The following is a 15,742-nucleotide window of genomic DNA, read 5'->3' as shown; positions in this document are numbered from 1 at the left end:
GAGCCTGTACCACTTCCTGTTGGCCCCCCACTCGCACCCCTGCTCATGGGGTGAGGTCCTGGTGGCCATGTTTAACAGGAAGTGAGCTAGTACCACTCACTGTTGGCCCCCCACTCGCACCCCTGCTCATGGGGTGAGGACCTGGCAGCCATGTTTAACAGGAAGTGAGCTAGTACCACTCACTGTTGGCCCCCCACTCGCACCCCCGCTCATGGGGTGAGGACCTGGTGGCCATGTTTAACAGGAAGTGAGCCCGTACCACTTCCTGTTGGCCCACCACTCGCACCCCTGCTCATGGGGTGAGGACCTGGTGGCCATGTTTAACAGGAAGTGAGCCCGTACCACTGACCATTCACCCTGAGCAGGCCAGGTGTCCCCCAACGCTTGGTTAAAGAAGTTCAGGTCAGAGCTGGGCAGACGAGGGCTATTCCTGCCCCACAGGCAGGGGGCACTGCCCTTTCTGCAGGAGCGGGGGGTGGGATGTTGGGGTAGCTCCTAGGCAGGGGGACAGAGCAACGCCCAGGGGTTAAGTGCTGTGATGCTGGTGTTAATGATTCATCGCTCTCTGTCTTTTCCCTTTCCCATTCCCTCCCTCTCAGGGGCATCCGGGGAAGGAAGGTCCGCCGGGAACCAAAGGTAACCAGGTAAGGGGATAACGTCCGCTCCTGCCCCTTCCTGTCATCCCCCCCGACCCCAATATCCCCATCTCCCTCAGACACTGGGGTCGAGCCCCCCCCCCGCCCCCAGTCCTAGCCCTTTCAGATTTCGGAGGCCAAGTCACAACCCCCCAGGTGCTAGGGGTGAGGTGCTAAGACCCTGTCCCCCAAGGTGCAGGGGTCAGAGCCCCCGGGTTAGTGGGGTGACATTTCTCCCATCCCTGATTCTAACCCCCCCTAGTAGGGAGCAGGGACCCCAGCGACTCTCCCCTGTGATTGGTCTGATTTCTCTCCATTGCAGGGCCCGTCTGGTCCCCAAGGTCCAATTGGCTACCCAGGCCCACGTGGTGTGAAGGTAAGTGGCTGATTGGTCCCAGGACTTGGTGTGACTCTCTGGGACTGGGATATTACCCACAATTCTTAGTAAGGATGGGTGCAGCCAGGAGGTCCCTGCCCCTCAAGGGGAGAAGAGGATTCTGGCTAGAGTGGAAAACAAGACAAGAGGATTGTAGCCAGTGGAAGCCAGGACTCCTAGGTTCTATCCCAGCTCTGGGAGGGGATTGGGGTCTAGTGGGTTAGACCGGGGGGCTGGGGGCCAGGACTCCTGGGTTCTATCCCCACCTCAGGGAGGGGAGTGGGGTCCAGTGGGTTAGAGTAGGGGGGGCTGGGAGCCAGGACTCCTGGGTTCTGTCCCAGCTCTGGAAGGGGAGTGGGGTTCAGTGGATTAGAGCAGGGGTCAGTGAGAGCTGGGAGCCAGGACTCCTGGGTTCTCTGCCTAGATCTGTGGCTGGTCTCTGCAATGCAGCTCACCCTGTTGAACTCTCCCCGTCTCTCCCAGGGCGTGGATGGAATTCGGGGACTGAAGGGTCACAAGGGTGAGAAGGTGAGTTCTGCTTCCCTGACCCTCAACCGCAGGTCAGACATGATGCTGGCAGCACTGCACAACACCCCCTAGTGCCTGGCTGGGGAACTGGTGCCTGGCACCCCCTGGTGCCAGGTTGGGGGAATTGCACACAGAACCCCCTAATGCCAGGTGGGGGAATGATGCATGGCGCCCCCTAGTGCCAGGCTGGGGGAATGGCGCACGGCGCCCCCTAGTGCCAGGCTGGGGGAATGGCGCACGGCGCCCCCTAGTGCCCGGCTGGGGGAATGGCGCACGGCACCCCCTAGTGCCCTGCTGGGGGAATGGCGCACGGCGCCCCCTTAGTGCCCGGCTGGGGGAATGGCGCACGGCGCCCCCTAGTGCCCGGCTGGGGGAATGGCGCACGGCGCCCCCTTAGTGCCCGGCTGGGGGAATGGCGCACGGCGCCCCCTTAGTGCCCGGCTGGGGGAATGGCGCACGGCGCCCCCTTAGTGCCCGGCTGGGGGAATGGCGCACGGCGCCCCCTTAGTGCCCGGCTGGGGGAATGGCGCACGGCGCCCCCTTAGTGCCCGGCTGGGGGAATGGCGCACGGCGCCCCCTTAGTGCCCGGCTGGGGGAATGGCGCACGGCGCCCCCTAGTGCCCGGCTGGGGGAATGGCGCACGGCGCCCCCTAGTGCCCGGCTGGGGAACTGGTGCACGGCGCACCCTAGTGCTAAGCTGGGGGAACGGTGCACAGTGCCTCCTAGTGCCAGGTGGGGTAATAGTGCATAGCGGCCCCTCGTGCCAGGCTGGGGGAATAGTGCACATCTCTCCCTAGCTGCGGACCCCTGACCAGGGGTCAGGAAGGGATTTCCCCCTCCCTAGTGTATTCTGTGTTTTTTTTTTAACTCTCCTCCCTCTGCAGGGTCAGGGCCAGCCCCAGCTGGAGATGGGACCTGGGCAGGGAGGGCCGGGTGCAGAGGGGGCACCCAGCATTATCTCCCCCATGGGCGTGTCTGGCTGGTCCTTGCGTTCATGGGCAGGGTACAGCTGATCGCCGTGGGTGGGGTTAGGCAGGAATTCACCCCCCCCCCCCGTATGGTCAGACTGGCAGTGACCTGGGGGGTTCACCTTCCCCTGCAGCCGGGGGTGGGTCACTGGCCAGGATTATCTGGGGGGGGGGGGGTGTCCCTCACTTAACCCTTTCCCTGCCATTGCAAAGTCTCAGGCCCTGGTGCCCCTCGGCCCCCCCTGTTCTCTGTAACAGTCCAGTCTCCTGGGGGCTGTGGCACTTTGGTCTCATCTCGTGTGCTGGGTTCGTGTGTGGGGGCAGGGTGGGGCTGGTGGCCTGTGACATACTGGAGATCGGACCGGCTGAGCTGCTGGTTCCTTCTGGCCTTACCTCTCTGGCTGTACGACTGTCACCGGTCTGTCTGTCTGTCTGTGCAGGGTGAGGATGGATTCCCTGGGTTCAAGGGCGACTTCGGGGTGAAAGGAGACAGGGTAAGTTTATGCCCGGAGCCCCTCGCTGCCCGCCTGCTCCTGGCGATGCCAGTCTCACCCACCCCTCTATTCTCTCTGCACCCACAGGGCGAGGTGGGTGTCCCAGGATCCAGAGGAGAGGATGGACCGGAAGGTCCCAAAGGCCGGACCGGACCCTCGGGCGACCCGGGTCCCCTTGGACTGGTGGGAGAGAAGGTGAGGAGCCTGGACAGCATGGGGCAGGACTGGGCAGTGCCGAGCATGAGGGAGTGGGCCCCTGCCCATGTGTCCTGTTCCCTGCCCCCTGAGCCAGCCAGTCCCTGCCCTGGGGCCAGATGGGAGACGGCGCCCCCAAGTGGGGAAAGGCCATGTGTCCCATTCCCTGCCCCCCTGAACAGCCAGCCCCCCACCCTGGGGCTGGATCAGAGCCAGTGCCCCCAAGTGGGGAAAGGCCCCATGTCCCATCCCCCTAATCCCATCTCTCTCTCTCTTGCAGGGGAAGCTGGGCGTACCAGGTCTTCCCGGATACCCAGGACGGCAAGGCCCAAAGGTGAGTGCTGTGGATGATGGGTCTACCCCCTCTTCCCCCAACTGTGCCCCCCAGCACTCCCCCTAACCCCATCTCTTCTCTCTCCACAGGGATCTCAGGGCTTCCCTGGATTCCCTGGCAGCAATGGTGAGAAGGGTGCTCGGGTGAGTAACCCTCCATCATGGCTCCCCGCACCCCCAGCATGGCTCCCCACCACTGCCCCCCAGTGGAGCTGGGTCCTTGTTTCCCACTGCAGGAGGCATCCCCATGGGGGAAACTGTTGGGAGGATCTGGGGGGGGGGCTACAGGTTCTGCTGGGTGGGGCTGACACCCACCAGGGATGGATCGGAACTGGGACTTACTAGTGGGGCTGGGTGAATCATAGAATATCAGGGTTGGAAGGGACCTCAGGAGGTCATTTAGTCCAACCCCCTGCTCAAAGCAGGACCAATCCCCAGTTTCTGCCCTGATCCCTAAACGGCCCCCTCAAGGATTGAACTCACAACCCTGGGTTTAGCAGGCCAGTGCTCAAACCACTGAGCTAAGAGTGAGAGGCTGTTGGGAGGTGGGGGAGGGTCTTCCAGGGACGGGCTGGATGAGGGGGTGGTTCTAGGTGGGGGTGTCTGCAAATCCCTGGGTGGGGTGGGGTCCCCATGGGGGTTGGAGTTGGGGGTCCCTGTAGAGCTGCAAATAGGGTGTCCTATGGGTGGGGTCTCTGTAGATCCCTGGATTGGGGGATCCCTATGCAGGTTCTCTGGGGTTGAGGGCCCTGCAGAGCCATGGATGGGGGGGTCTTTATGGGGGCTAAGAGGGGGGTTGGTTCTGGGTGGCGGGTTCCAGGGGTGGGTGTTAGGGGTCCCTGCCAGGCCCAGGCTGGCTGAGGGGTTCCTGTGTGAGCTGGGTGGGGCATGGGGGGTCCCTGTGTGTTTTCCGTGGGTGGGTATATGTCACGGAGTCCCTGGGCAATGCTCTGGAACTGCTCCCCACGAAGCCAGGCAGGACTCTGGGGAAGTCTCCTTTCTGTGAGCAGCCTGTCTGCAGGACACACAGCTCACCCAGCTTCCACCTTCCTGGGTCTGACCTCGGAGCATTCAGCATCCTCTGCCCCTCCGTGCGCTTCCCACAGCCAGTCCGCCCAGGCCGGGTCTTGGGGAAGCCAGAGGGTCCTGCCCCCCAACTCCGCAGTCAGACGTGGCTCTCAGCCAGCCAGTAAAACAGAAGGTTTATTAGACGACAGGAACATGGTCTAAACCAGAGCTTGTAGGTGCAGAGAACAGGACCCCTCAGCCGGGTCCATTTGGGGGGCAGTGAGCCAGACAACCACGTCTGCCCTTCACTCCACGTCCCCAGCCAGCCCCAAACTGAAACTCCCTCCAGCCCCTCCCCCTCTGGGCTTTGTTCCTTTCCCGGGCCAGGAGGTCACCGGATTCCTTTGTTCTCCAACCTTTTAGCTCTCACCTTGCAGGGGGGAAGGGCCCAGGCCATCAGTTGCCAGGAAACAGGGTGTCGGCCATTCCCTGTGTCCAGACCCCTGCACACACCTGCCCTCTAGGGCTCTGCAACGATCATACACCCTTATCCCACCACCTAGATACTTAAGAACTGCCTAGGGGAAACTGAGGTACCCCCACACTATTCAGAGGAAACATTAAGAACAGTCCCGCTTCGTCACAGTATATTATGGATCCCTGAAGGGCCCTGGCTGGCTGAGTTCTCCCATGGGTGCCCATGCCCTGTCTGTGTTTCACTGACTCTCTCTGTTGCAGGGTCTATCCGGGAAGCCAGGGCCCCGGGGCGAGCGCGGCCCCTCGGTGAGTGTGTGGGGGAGGCAGGGGGGTTAGTGCATCCAAGTCTCTGGGCTCCCCCCAACCATCCTCACTCCCCGCGATCCATCTCTTCACATCTGTCCATCCTTCCATCTGTGTTCTCCTTCCATCCAGCCCTCCATCCTCCCATCCCTGCCCCAGTCCTCAGTCCCAATCCCCTTCGATCCGTCCCTTCTCATCTGTCTGTCCATCCTTCCCTCTGCTTTCTCCATCCGAAACCTCCGTCCCCTCCTTCTCCCATCCACGTTTCTTCTGTCCATCCGTCCATCCGTGCCCAGTGCAGGCCTCCCCATCCCAGCCCCTGCCCCACACATGGATCCCCACCTCACCCAGTCCCCAGTGAGGTCATGCCCATGACTCCTGGAGCCAGCCACTCCCCCTGCCATGGGGCTCACCCCCCAGCTTGACTCATACATCGTGTGTCCCCTCTGGGCTCCACCCTGCCGTGGCACAGGGCTTCGGGGCTGGGCTCCTCTCTGGTGGGGAGGCAAATATCCCCCTCCACCTACCTTCCTTAATCCTCCCATCTGGGGTTGGGGGGATCTGGCATTCCCCTACCAGGGCTGGGGGTCATGTGCCCATCATGTGTCCTACGTGGCTGGTGGGTCCCTCCCATCTGCTGCCTCCACCCCTGAGATCCTCCTGAACGCCCCCAGGGCACTGTGTGGCTTGCTCGGGTTCTGCCCCCTGGGAAGTGGGGGTTGGAGGATGGAAGGAAGGGGGCAGAGCCAGGGCTCAGACACTCACCCGCCTCTGTCTCATTCCTCCAGGGTCCCAGGGGCCAGCGGGGGCCACGAGGAGCCACTGGAAAGCTGGGGGCAAAGGTGGGTGCTGGGGGAGGGGCTGGGGCACAGGGTCTGTCCGTTGGTCTGAGCGTCGGGGTGCGGTGGGGTGGGGTCAGTGTGTCACAGGGTTGGGTCTGGGCAGGGCTCAGATGTCAGCAAGTGTGAGCAGGCTCTGGGCGTGCAAATGTGCAAGGCTGAATGTGTTCCTTTGTGTGTGTGTTTGTGTGTCCCTGTCTGTGTGTGTGTGTCTCCTGTCTGCATGTGTGTGTCCCATCTGCGTCTCTCTGTGTGTCCCTGTGTGTGTGTGTCCGTGTGTGTATGTGTGTGTCCCCGTATGTATGCGTTTCCCTGTGTGTCTGTCGCTGTGCATCTGTGTACATCTGAGTGTGTGTGTGTGAAAATGGGTGTGTGTACATGCACAGGGATGAGTGTACACATTTGTGCACGCGTGTCAGTGTGTGTTGGAAGGGGACATGCTTCCGGTTGCCCCTCACATTTGTCTCCCCCTGCAGGGCACCTCTGGCGGTGACGGCCCCCATGGCCCTCCAGGGGAAAGGGTGAGTGTGAGCGTGGCATGGGGGGGACCTGGGTGTCCAAAGAGCCCTGGGCACCACCCTTCGCTGCACCAGCTGGGCCTGGAACACCACTGCTGGGCCTCGTGCAGCCTGCCCTGCCTTGTGCACATTCCTGGTCACCTCTCCAGGGCCCTGTGCGACAGGTGTGCCAGGCATGGGTCACATTAGTGCAACACTCGCAGTAGGCCTCTGCTCACCACCGCCAGGCCTCATTCAGCTTGCCCTGTCCGAACGTCACTAGCACTGTTCAGCCTCTCCGTGAGCCGGCTCCAGATTTGTTGGTCTGAGGGGCAGGTCACGGCAGTGCAGTGCTCGCACGGCCCCAGTCACGGCTGCTGGGCCCGGCACGGTGCACAGCAGCCTCAGCAGGTCCCTGGTGCAAGGGACGGGTCACTGCCGTGCGACACGGCTGGCTTTGTGCAGTTGGCCTCCCGGTACAACACTGGCCTGGCCCCCGCTCGCGACAGCTGGACCTGGCCGTGCTGGCCTCCAGCTGGTGTCCCTGGGGCCAGGCATTGTTCTCCCTGCCCCCCCAGCCCCCCTAACCTCCGCTCTGCTCTCCACAGGGACTCCCGGGCCCCCAGGGGCCAAACGGCTTCCCCGGACCCAAAGGACCACCGGTGAGTAACATACCCTACCTAAAAAGAAAAGGAGTACTTGTGGCACCTTAGAGACTAACCAATTTATTTGAGCATAAGCTCAATTATTTATTTATTTATTTATCTATTTATTTATTTTATCAATTTATTTGAGCATAAGATACCCTACATACTGGCTCCCCTGCCCCTCTGCCTGCCCCTAGCCCCTTGCCGGCTCCTCAGCCCCTCCCCCTGCATCCAAGCTACCCCACACCTGCTCTCCAGCCTCCCTGCTGGCTTCTCAGCCCCCTCTCACCTGCTTTCCAGCCGTCCTGCCTGCATCCCAGCTCTCTCCCACTGCCATTCCCACCCGCCTGCTCCCTGGCCCCCCAGCTGGCTCCCCTGCCCTCCTGACTGCTCCCCAGTTCCCTCCCCCTGCGATCTCCCCCTGTCCCACTGACCTCTCCTTTTTCCTCCCCACAGGGCCCCCCTGGCAAGGACGGGCTTCCCGGGCATCCCGGTCAGCGAGGAGAAGTCGTATGTGTCTCTGTTACTGCACTGTTGGGCTTTGGATACTTTTCTCTTACTCCTGTGTTACTCTGTGGTTCTTCCCATGTTACACTCTGGTTCCTCCTGGGTTACACCTAAGTAACTCCAGGCTACCTCTGGAAACTCCCTCATTACTCCTCACATAGTACCTTGTTACTTTCTGATTATTCCCCCTGTTACTCCTTTCTTACTCCCATGTTACTCTCTGATTACTCTCATGTTACTCTCATATTACACCTCATATACTCTGGCGTTACACTCTGGTTACTCCCACGTTACCCCAAATTACTCCATTACTCTCTGGATACTCCTGTGTTACCCCTCACATGCTTCGATGTTACGCTTTGGATACTCCTGTTACTCCTCTTTCACTCCCGCTTTGCATTCTGGTTGCTCACATATTACTCTCTGGATACTCCTGTATTATTCCTCTCTCACTCCTGCGTTGCACTCTGGTTACTCCCACATTACTCCTCTCTCCCACATTGCTCTCTGTTCACTCCGCTGTTACTCTTGGTTACTCCCACTTTACTCCTTTCTTATGCCCATGTAACTCTCGGTATTCCCATTTTAATCCTTGTACACTGATGTATTACACTGCATTACTCCTCACATACTCCAATGTTAGTCTCTGGTTACCCCCACATTACTGCTCATAAATTCACGTTACACTCTGGATACTCCATGGTTACACCTCACACTTTCCTGTGTTGCTCCTCGCTCACTCCTATGTGACTCTCCACTTACACTTGGGAGGTGGGGGGCAGAGCCATCTGCCGCGGCTCGTGCTAATGCCCCCATCTCTCTCTGTCTTTCAGGGTTTCCAAGGCAAGACGGGCCCGCCCGGCCCCCCGGGGGTGGTGGGACCTCAGGTAAGAAGCCAGGTGGTGGGGGTTTCCAGGGTGGGCTGGGAGAGGCTGTGCCCACAGGGTGCAGTTACTCAGCAGCTCCCCCTGGTGGTGGAAGAGGCAGGGGTCGAAGGGTCTGGCCCATTCCCTGAAGGTCTCACACTGTTTCTTGTCTCCCCCCACACTAGGGCGCTTCTGGGGAGTCTGGTCCGATGGGGGAGAGAGGTCACCCAGGCCCCCCTGGACCCCCGGGAGAGCAGGGCTTGCCAGGACCCTCTGGGAAAGAAGGAACCAAGGTAAGGAGCTGTGATGCTCCAGTGCGGTGCTAGGGGGCGCTGTGCTGCAGAGAGCAGGGAGGGGGACCCACCTAATCCTAATCCTCCTTCCCCCTGCGCAGGGAGACCCTGGCCCCCCGGGAGCCCTCGGGAAAGACGGCCCGGCTGGACTGCGCGGTTTCCCCGGTGAGCGTGGGCTGCCTGGCACCCCGGTGAGTACCCGGCCCCCCCGCTCAAATGCCCCCCGCCCGTCCCCGGTGCCAGCAGGCCCTGACCTGTGCTTCTCTCCCGCAGGGCGGCACGGGGCTCAAAGGGAATGAGGGGCCGGCCGGACCCCCAGGACCCGCAGTGAGTATGATGTGGGGACCCTCGCGCCAGCCCCTCCCTCAACTCCTTCCCCCCAACTATTCCCCTAGGCCCCCACCTCCCCAACCCTTCTCTGACCTCCCTTCCCTCACTCCCCCATCAGCCCCTCTCCTCCCTAACCTCTGACCTCTAACCCCCCGATCTGCCCCCTCCCTGACCCCTGATCCCGGTCCCCGCAATGTGTGTTGGGGGGACCCTGCTGTGGGGGGCAGCAAGTGACTCCTCCTCTCTCTCCCCCCAGGGATCCCCCGGCGAGAGAGGTGGCCCTGGGCAGGGCGGCCCCATCGGACCCCCAGGCAGACCGGGCCCCCAAGGGCCCCCAGGCCCCGCTGGAGAGAAAGGAGTTCCTGTGAGTAGGGGGCACAGAGGGCATGGGGGGAGTGGGGCTTAGTCGGATGCAGGGGGGGATGGGAGCCAGGACTCCTGGGTTCTATCCCAGCTCTGGAAGGGGAGTGGGATGTCGTGGTTAGAGCAGGGGGTGCTGGGAGCCAGGACTCCTGGATTCTATCCTGGCTCTGGGAAGGGAGTGGGGCCTAGTGGGTTAGAGCAGGGGAGTGGGGAGCCAGGACTCCTGGGTTCTGTCCCCAGTACTGGGAGGGGAGTGGGGTCGGATGGGTTACAATGGGGGATGGGTTGGAGCCAGGACTCCTGGGTTCTGTGCACCTCACTCCACTCTGTTTCTCCCTAGGGTGAGAAAGGTCCCATAGGCCCCGCTGGCCGTGACGGAGTCCAGGGTCCCGTTGGGCTGCCCGGCCCAGCGGGGCCCCCGGGGGGTGCTGGTGAGGATGGCGACAAGGTAAGGCCCTGTCTGTGTCTGTGTCCTGACCCTGCATGCGGCAATGGGCTAAACCCCCCTTCTCCTCTCTCCGCAGGGCGAGGTGGGTGAGCCGGGCCAGAAGGGTGGCAAAGGCAACAAGGGAGAGCACGTGAGTATGAGCTTGGGGCTCCCCTGACCCCGGACAGGGGCTGATCCCCCCCCGGCACTTCCTGCCCGGGATATCTCTGTGTCTCAGCACCACTGACCCCCGTCTCCTTCCTTCCAGGGTCCCCCAGGCCCCCCAGGTCCCATGGGCCCAGTCGGGCAGCCTGGAGCAGCTGTAAGTACCTTGCACCCCTCAGATAGCCTCCTGCAGCTGGTAGCACGGGGCAGTGCCAGCTCTGGGCAGAGCGGGACGATGGAGCTGAGTTGGCTCCATGCAGGGCAGGGGGTGGAGCTGGTGGGGATGGAGCTGATTGGCTCTGTGCAGGTCAAGGGGATGGAGCTGGGTTAGCCCCGTTCAGGGCAGGGGGATGGAGCTGGGTCTGCTCTGTGCAGGGTCGGGGTGATGGAGCCAGGTTGGCTCCATCCTGGGCTGGGGGACAGAGCTGAGGGTGATGGAGCCAGGTCTGCTGTTTGCCAAGCTGGATGAGGGAGCTGGGTTGGGTCTGTGCAGGGCCTGGGTGATGGAGCCCGGTTGGCTCCCTGGCTGGGGGTGCGTAGCTGAGGGTGATGGAGCCCGGTCTGCTCCGTGCTTGGCAGAGGGTCCCTGTCTCCTGGCAGTGCAGTGTCCCGGCCCCTCACTCATGCCATGGGGTGAGGTGCTTGGTTCCTGATGGCACAGGGGCCCCACATCGCACTGATGGAGCGTGGGTGGGATTCCAGGGGGTCCTGTCAATGGGGAACAGTGGTGGCAGAGTTTCCCGCTGCTCCCACAGCGCCGTGACCTCCCCCAACTCCCCTGCCCGCTGAGTGAGTCCCGTCTCCCTGGGGCCGCTCGCAGCCTGTCTCACTCTCTCTCGTGTCTGTGTCGAGGGGGCTGATGGGGAGCCGGGCGCTCGGGGCCCCCAGGGCCACTTTGGGGCGAAGGGCGACGAAGGAACCCGCGGATTCAACGGGCCGCCTGGCCCCATCGGGCTGCAGGTGAGTGGGGCCTGTCACTGGCCTTGCAGGGTTGCACCCTCTGTCCCCCATTGTGCCACTCCGGTGCCCTGGCCCCACCCCTACACCTGGCCCTGCCCCTGCACCTGGCCCCACCCCCATGCTCCATACCTCCCCCCTGTCTCCGTCCTCTCCCCCGGACCCAGACCCGACCCGAGCCCCCCTACCTAGCCATGGCCCCAGCCCTAGCCACACAGTCCGTCCTCCCTAAGTAACACCTGCCCCATGGTGCAGTTCTAGCTGGGGACAGGATTCCCCTTCACTTCCTGTCCCAAACTGCTGGGCAGCATGAAGGTGCGACCACTGGCCAGTTGTTGCTGGTTCCCAGCCCCAAGCCAGCTGTTCTGGGAGGTGAGGGAAGCTATCCCTGTTTGCCCTCCTCCCCACCTACCTGGATCCAGATGTTTCCCTCCCTCTGGACCACCATCCCATCCTGAATCCAGATGTGTCCCTCCATCTCTCCCCCCCCATCCTCCAGATCCAGATGTGTCCTAGGTCTAGGACCCTCTTCATCCCAAATCTAGATGTGCCGCCTGCTTCCCCCATCTCCCTCAATCCAGATGTGCCTCTTGATCTGCCCTCTCCCCCCAGTCCAGATGTGCCCCGCACTGACGCTCTCTGTCTCTCCTTAGGGTCTGCCGGGCCCAGCGGGGGAAAAGGGCGAGACAGGTGACGTGGGCCCCATGGTAAGTGACCCTGGCTGCCCCCCATTCCCAGTTCCCCCTCCAGGTGGGAATGTCCCAGAGCTCCCCTCACCTTGTTCTTTCTCCCCACAGGGCCCCCCAGGACCACCGGGGCCGCGTGGCCCAGCCGGACCCTCCGGAGCCGACGTAAGTACCACCCCCGCCCCCCACCCCTGTCAGCCCTGCCCAGGGCATCCCCGGAGGTAACCAGCTCTGCTCTCTCCCCCTGCAGGGACCCCAAGGCGGCCCTGGAGGCATTGGCAACCTGGGTCCCCCTGGAGAGAAGGTAGGTGGTGGCAGGACACCTGGGTTCTCTCCCAGCCCTGGGGGGGTGCGGAGGGGCAATGGGGCTGGTAGATTTCATGGAGTTCAAGGCCAGAAGGGCCCATTCTCTCCAGCCTGGCCCCTGGACAGAAGCGGGCAGAGAATCGCTCCCTGTCACCCTGTGCCCAGCCCCGCAACTTGGCTGGACTGACACGTGTCAGCTGCCAGGGGACCAAGCCTGGGGACGCGACAGCTGAGCCCAGGAGGGCCCCAGGGGCCCCAAGGGCCGACACCCCTGCGATGGCAGGGACCTGATCCGCTGATCCCAGCCGGTGACCCGCACCCCGCGCTGCAGGGGAAAGGGAAACCCCCCAAGGGCCCTGCCTGTCTGTCCTGGGGGAGATTGCTTCCCTGCCCCCAATCTGGGGACCCCCAGCATGTGAGCCAGGCTCAGCAGCCAGACAGAGGTGTCTCTGGAGCCGTTCAGAGCACCAGCCCCCACTGTGTGGGGCCCCGTCTCCAGCTGGGCCAAGCCCGGATGCTTCCGAGGAAAAGCCCCAGAGACAGCTGGCCAATTGAGTCTCGGGGAGCAAATCCCCTCCTGACCCCGCCGCCCTGCAGCCTGAGACTGGATGAGTCACTGTCCTTGTGCAGAGCATGCAGAGGGCAGTGCAGGTGACCCTGTTCTCCCCATAGCCCGTGAAGGGAGGGGACGCATGGGGGGACTCAGAGTCACAGACTGCAGGAGTCAAAGGGACCCACCACCACTCGCCCATGGGAATGTGGGGCTGGAGCAGGACTCCTGGGTTCTGTCCCAGCTCTGGGAGGGGAGGGGAGTGGGGTCTAGTGACACAGGGCCTGTCGGCTGCTGCCGTGCTGTGGCCCCTGGGACCATCCAGAGGGGGACCGGTCGGAGCCTGAATGTCTCTCTCATTTCAGGGTGAGCCTGGCGAGTCGGGGGCCCCCGGCATCCCCGGGGAGCCAGGAGTCAAGGTGAGTCTTCGGGTCCCCCTGCCCCTGCTCCCTCGCACATCCTACCTGGCAGCACGGCCACTAACCCCCCGGGAAACCCCCTCCCCGCATTTGTCCCTCTCCTACCGCCCTGGGGCTCCCCTGGGTCCTCGCCCACACCTGGCGGCCCAGCCCCTATCCCATGGGACGGCCTCGCTCCGTCCCCCACCAAGGAGCCCCCCGAGCCCTCCTTCACCCCCTCTACTGGGGCCCTGCCCGCTATGGGAATCAGTGGCCAGCTCCCCGCATTTGTCTCTTCCCTATTAAGGCCCACCCAGAGCTGTCAGCCTCCAGGCAGGGACCCCTTCTTGGGGGGTGTCTCCTGTCAGGGGCCCCCAGAGCACTGCTCCCCCCAGCCAAAGGCCCCTCAGGGCCCATCTGTCCCCATGCCTTGCGGGGGGAGACCCAGGGCTGGGCCTGGCCTTTCCCCCACCCAGTGAGGACCACCCCAGAGCCCCTTTCTTCCAACAGGAACCGCCCCAAGTCTGGAGTGCTCCCCGCTTCCTGGCTGTGGACCCCACCCCAGAGACACTGGGGCCAGGACCCCTCTCCCCTGACAGGCCCCCACAGAAGAGACTCCTTCCCCCGCACACATGGGGGATCTCCGCAAGGGACACTGGGGCTGGGACCCCTCCCCTAGAGCTGACCCCCAGAGCTCTGCCCTCAGCCAGGCTACTCCCCCCATCCTTCCCCTCCCCATGAACCCCACACTGACTGACACCCCCCTGCATGCTCTGTCTCCTTCCCAGGGCCCGCGAGGAGAGCGAGGGGAGAAAGGAGAAACGGGAGCTGCCGGCGCAGCTGGACCCCCTGGAGGGAAAGGGCCCCCCGGAGACGATGGGCCCAAAGGGAACCCTGTGAGTGACGCGGTGCAGAGACCAGAGGAGGGGGAGCCAGGACTCCTGGGTTCTATCCCAGCTCTGGGAGGGGAGTGGGGTCTAGTGGTTAGATTGGGTCGGGGTCTTGGGAACCAGGATTCCTAGGTTCTGTGCCTGGCTGTAGGAGGAGGTGGCTCAGGCTAATTAATTCCTGTCTCTTCCAGGGTCCTGTCGGTTTCCCAGGGGATCCGGGCCCCTCAGGTGAAATGGGCCCCAGGGTAAGTATCAGCCCCATGTATTGTCCTCCAGGTCCCTGCAGTCTGGGGGCAGGGGAGGTGCTCGGAGGTCGGGTGGGGATCCAGGGGGAATGCAGCAGGGTTTGGGGCCCTCCAGCTGGGGTTTGGGGTCACTGCTGAGGCCTCCTGCTGACTCAGGGCTTGTTTTCCCCCTCCAGGGCCAGGATGGGGCAAAGGGCGAGCGAGGCGAGGATGGGGAACCCGGGCAGCTGGTGAGTGACCAGGGCTCTGGAGCAGGGCCCTGATGGGGTCCCCCCCCGACGGTTTGGAGTGGATCTCCCCTGACATTTGGACTGGACACCCCACCTGTGTCCCCAGCTCTCTGGATGGGATCTGCCCCCCTCCAAGTCCCCCCAACAGTCTGATCAGACTCCGCACGCCCCCCAGTTTCCAGATCGGGTCCCTCTCTGGATTCCTTTCCTTCCGACTTTCCTGATTGGCCCCTCCGATGTTCTGGATTGGAACCCACCTCTGATGTTCCGGATCCCCCCTCTCTGATCGTATCTGCCCCCAGCCTGCTCCGGGTTCCCCTGTTCCGGATCAGACCCCCCCCATCCCTGGGATCTCCTTTCCCTCATGTTCTGGATCAGATTCCCCTCCTTTCCGGGTTCCCCTCTCTGTGATGTTCTGGATTAGATTGATTCTCCTAACTCCAGCTCTCTCTCTCTCTCTAGGGCTCGCCAGGCCCGACAGGAGAGAACGGCCCCCCAGGCCCTCCAGGGAAGAGGGTAAGTGATGGGACTGTCTGGGCCCCCCTCCCCTGCCCAGGTCACCCCTCTCCTCTTGCCGTCTCCCAGGAGCAGGGCAGAGGCGTCCTGCTGTCCCAGCCACCATGTGATAGGGACTCTGACCGGCACAGGACAAAATCCCCTGCACCTACACAGACCCCCCCGCACTCCGGGCACCCACCCCCTCTGCAGCCACAGTGACCCCGCCCGCAGGGGTCAGCAGACACGCGCAAGCGCACCCACAAATCCGGCTCCCTGGGAATCTCATTGCGGGGAGGGTGGGGCTGGGAATTGTGAAGCCGCCTCTGGCACCGAGGGCAGGAAATTCCTTCCTGTCCCAGGCAGCAAGCGAAACGCCCAGCCCAGAGTGCGGCAGCTAATGACAGGGAAACCTCTTAGCTCTAGGGACCCCTCCCGCCCCACACCGAACCAGCCGGTCCCTGCCCTGGGGCTGGGTGGGAGCCAGTGCCCCATAGAGGGGAGAGGCCCCGTGTCCCATTCCCTGCCCCTCCTGAGCCAGCCAGTCCCTGCCCTGGGGCCGGGTCAGAGCCAGCGCCCCCTAGAAGGGGAAAGGCCCCGTACCCCATTCCCTTGTTCACCCCCCGTCTCCTCTCTCCGCAGGGCCCCGCAGGCTCCCCGGGTCCCGAGGGGCGTCAGGGTGAGAAGGGCACTAAGGTAAGTGAACGAGGCTCCGTGGGCCCTTACCCCAGGTG

The 15,742-nt window shown here is 63.1% G+C and overlaps 1 protein-coding gene across 1 annotated transcript in view; it reads left to right on the top strand.

Annotated features, from left to right (window-relative positions):
* Window positions 1-15,742, top strand: part of COL11A2 (collagen type XI alpha 2 chain) — a 63,308-nt gene that overhangs the window by 35,449 nt on the left and 12,117 nt on the right. Inside the window, exons 26-55 of the mRNA XM_043527630.1 lie at window positions 600-644; window positions 958-1,011; window positions 1,495-1,539; window positions 2,948-3,001; window positions 3,089-3,196; window positions 3,477-3,530; window positions 3,620-3,673; window positions 5,276-5,320; window positions 6,106-6,159; window positions 6,633-6,677; window positions 7,262-7,315; window positions 7,757-7,810; window positions 8,641-8,694; window positions 8,859-8,966; window positions 9,068-9,157; window positions 9,240-9,293; window positions 9,553-9,660; window positions 10,000-10,107; window positions 10,184-10,237; window positions 10,355-10,408; window positions 11,104-11,211; window positions 11,862-11,915; window positions 12,006-12,059; window positions 12,145-12,198; window positions 13,116-13,169; window positions 13,937-14,044; window positions 14,230-14,283; window positions 14,460-14,513; window positions 14,976-15,029; window positions 15,651-15,704. Of these exons, the coding sequence (XP_043383565.1) occupies window positions 600-644; window positions 958-1,011; window positions 1,495-1,539; window positions 2,948-3,001; window positions 3,089-3,196; window positions 3,477-3,530; window positions 3,620-3,673; window positions 5,276-5,320; window positions 6,106-6,159; window positions 6,633-6,677; window positions 7,262-7,315; window positions 7,757-7,810; window positions 8,641-8,694; window positions 8,859-8,966; window positions 9,068-9,157; window positions 9,240-9,293; window positions 9,553-9,660; window positions 10,000-10,107; window positions 10,184-10,237; window positions 10,355-10,408; window positions 11,104-11,211; window positions 11,862-11,915; window positions 12,006-12,059; window positions 12,145-12,198; window positions 13,116-13,169; window positions 13,937-14,044; window positions 14,230-14,283; window positions 14,460-14,513; window positions 14,976-15,029; window positions 15,651-15,704 (1,944 nt within the window). The remainder of the gene's footprint in view (window positions 1-599; window positions 645-957; window positions 1,012-1,494; window positions 1,540-2,947; window positions 3,002-3,088; window positions 3,197-3,476; window positions 3,531-3,619; window positions 3,674-5,275; window positions 5,321-6,105; window positions 6,160-6,632; window positions 6,678-7,261; window positions 7,316-7,756; window positions 7,811-8,640; window positions 8,695-8,858; window positions 8,967-9,067; window positions 9,158-9,239; window positions 9,294-9,552; window positions 9,661-9,999; window positions 10,108-10,183; window positions 10,238-10,354; window positions 10,409-11,103; window positions 11,212-11,861; window positions 11,916-12,005; window positions 12,060-12,144; window positions 12,199-13,115; window positions 13,170-13,936; window positions 14,045-14,229; window positions 14,284-14,459; window positions 14,514-14,975; window positions 15,030-15,650; window positions 15,705-15,742) is intronic.

Source organism: Chelonia mydas, chromosome 14, assembly GCF_015237465.2.
Source record: "Chelonia mydas isolate rCheMyd1 chromosome 14, rCheMyd1.pri.v2, whole genome shotgun sequence".
NCBI classification, from domain to species: domain Eukaryota; kingdom Metazoa; phylum Chordata; order Testudines; family Cheloniidae; genus Chelonia; species Chelonia mydas.
This window is presented reverse-complemented; position numbering and strand designations above follow the sequence as displayed.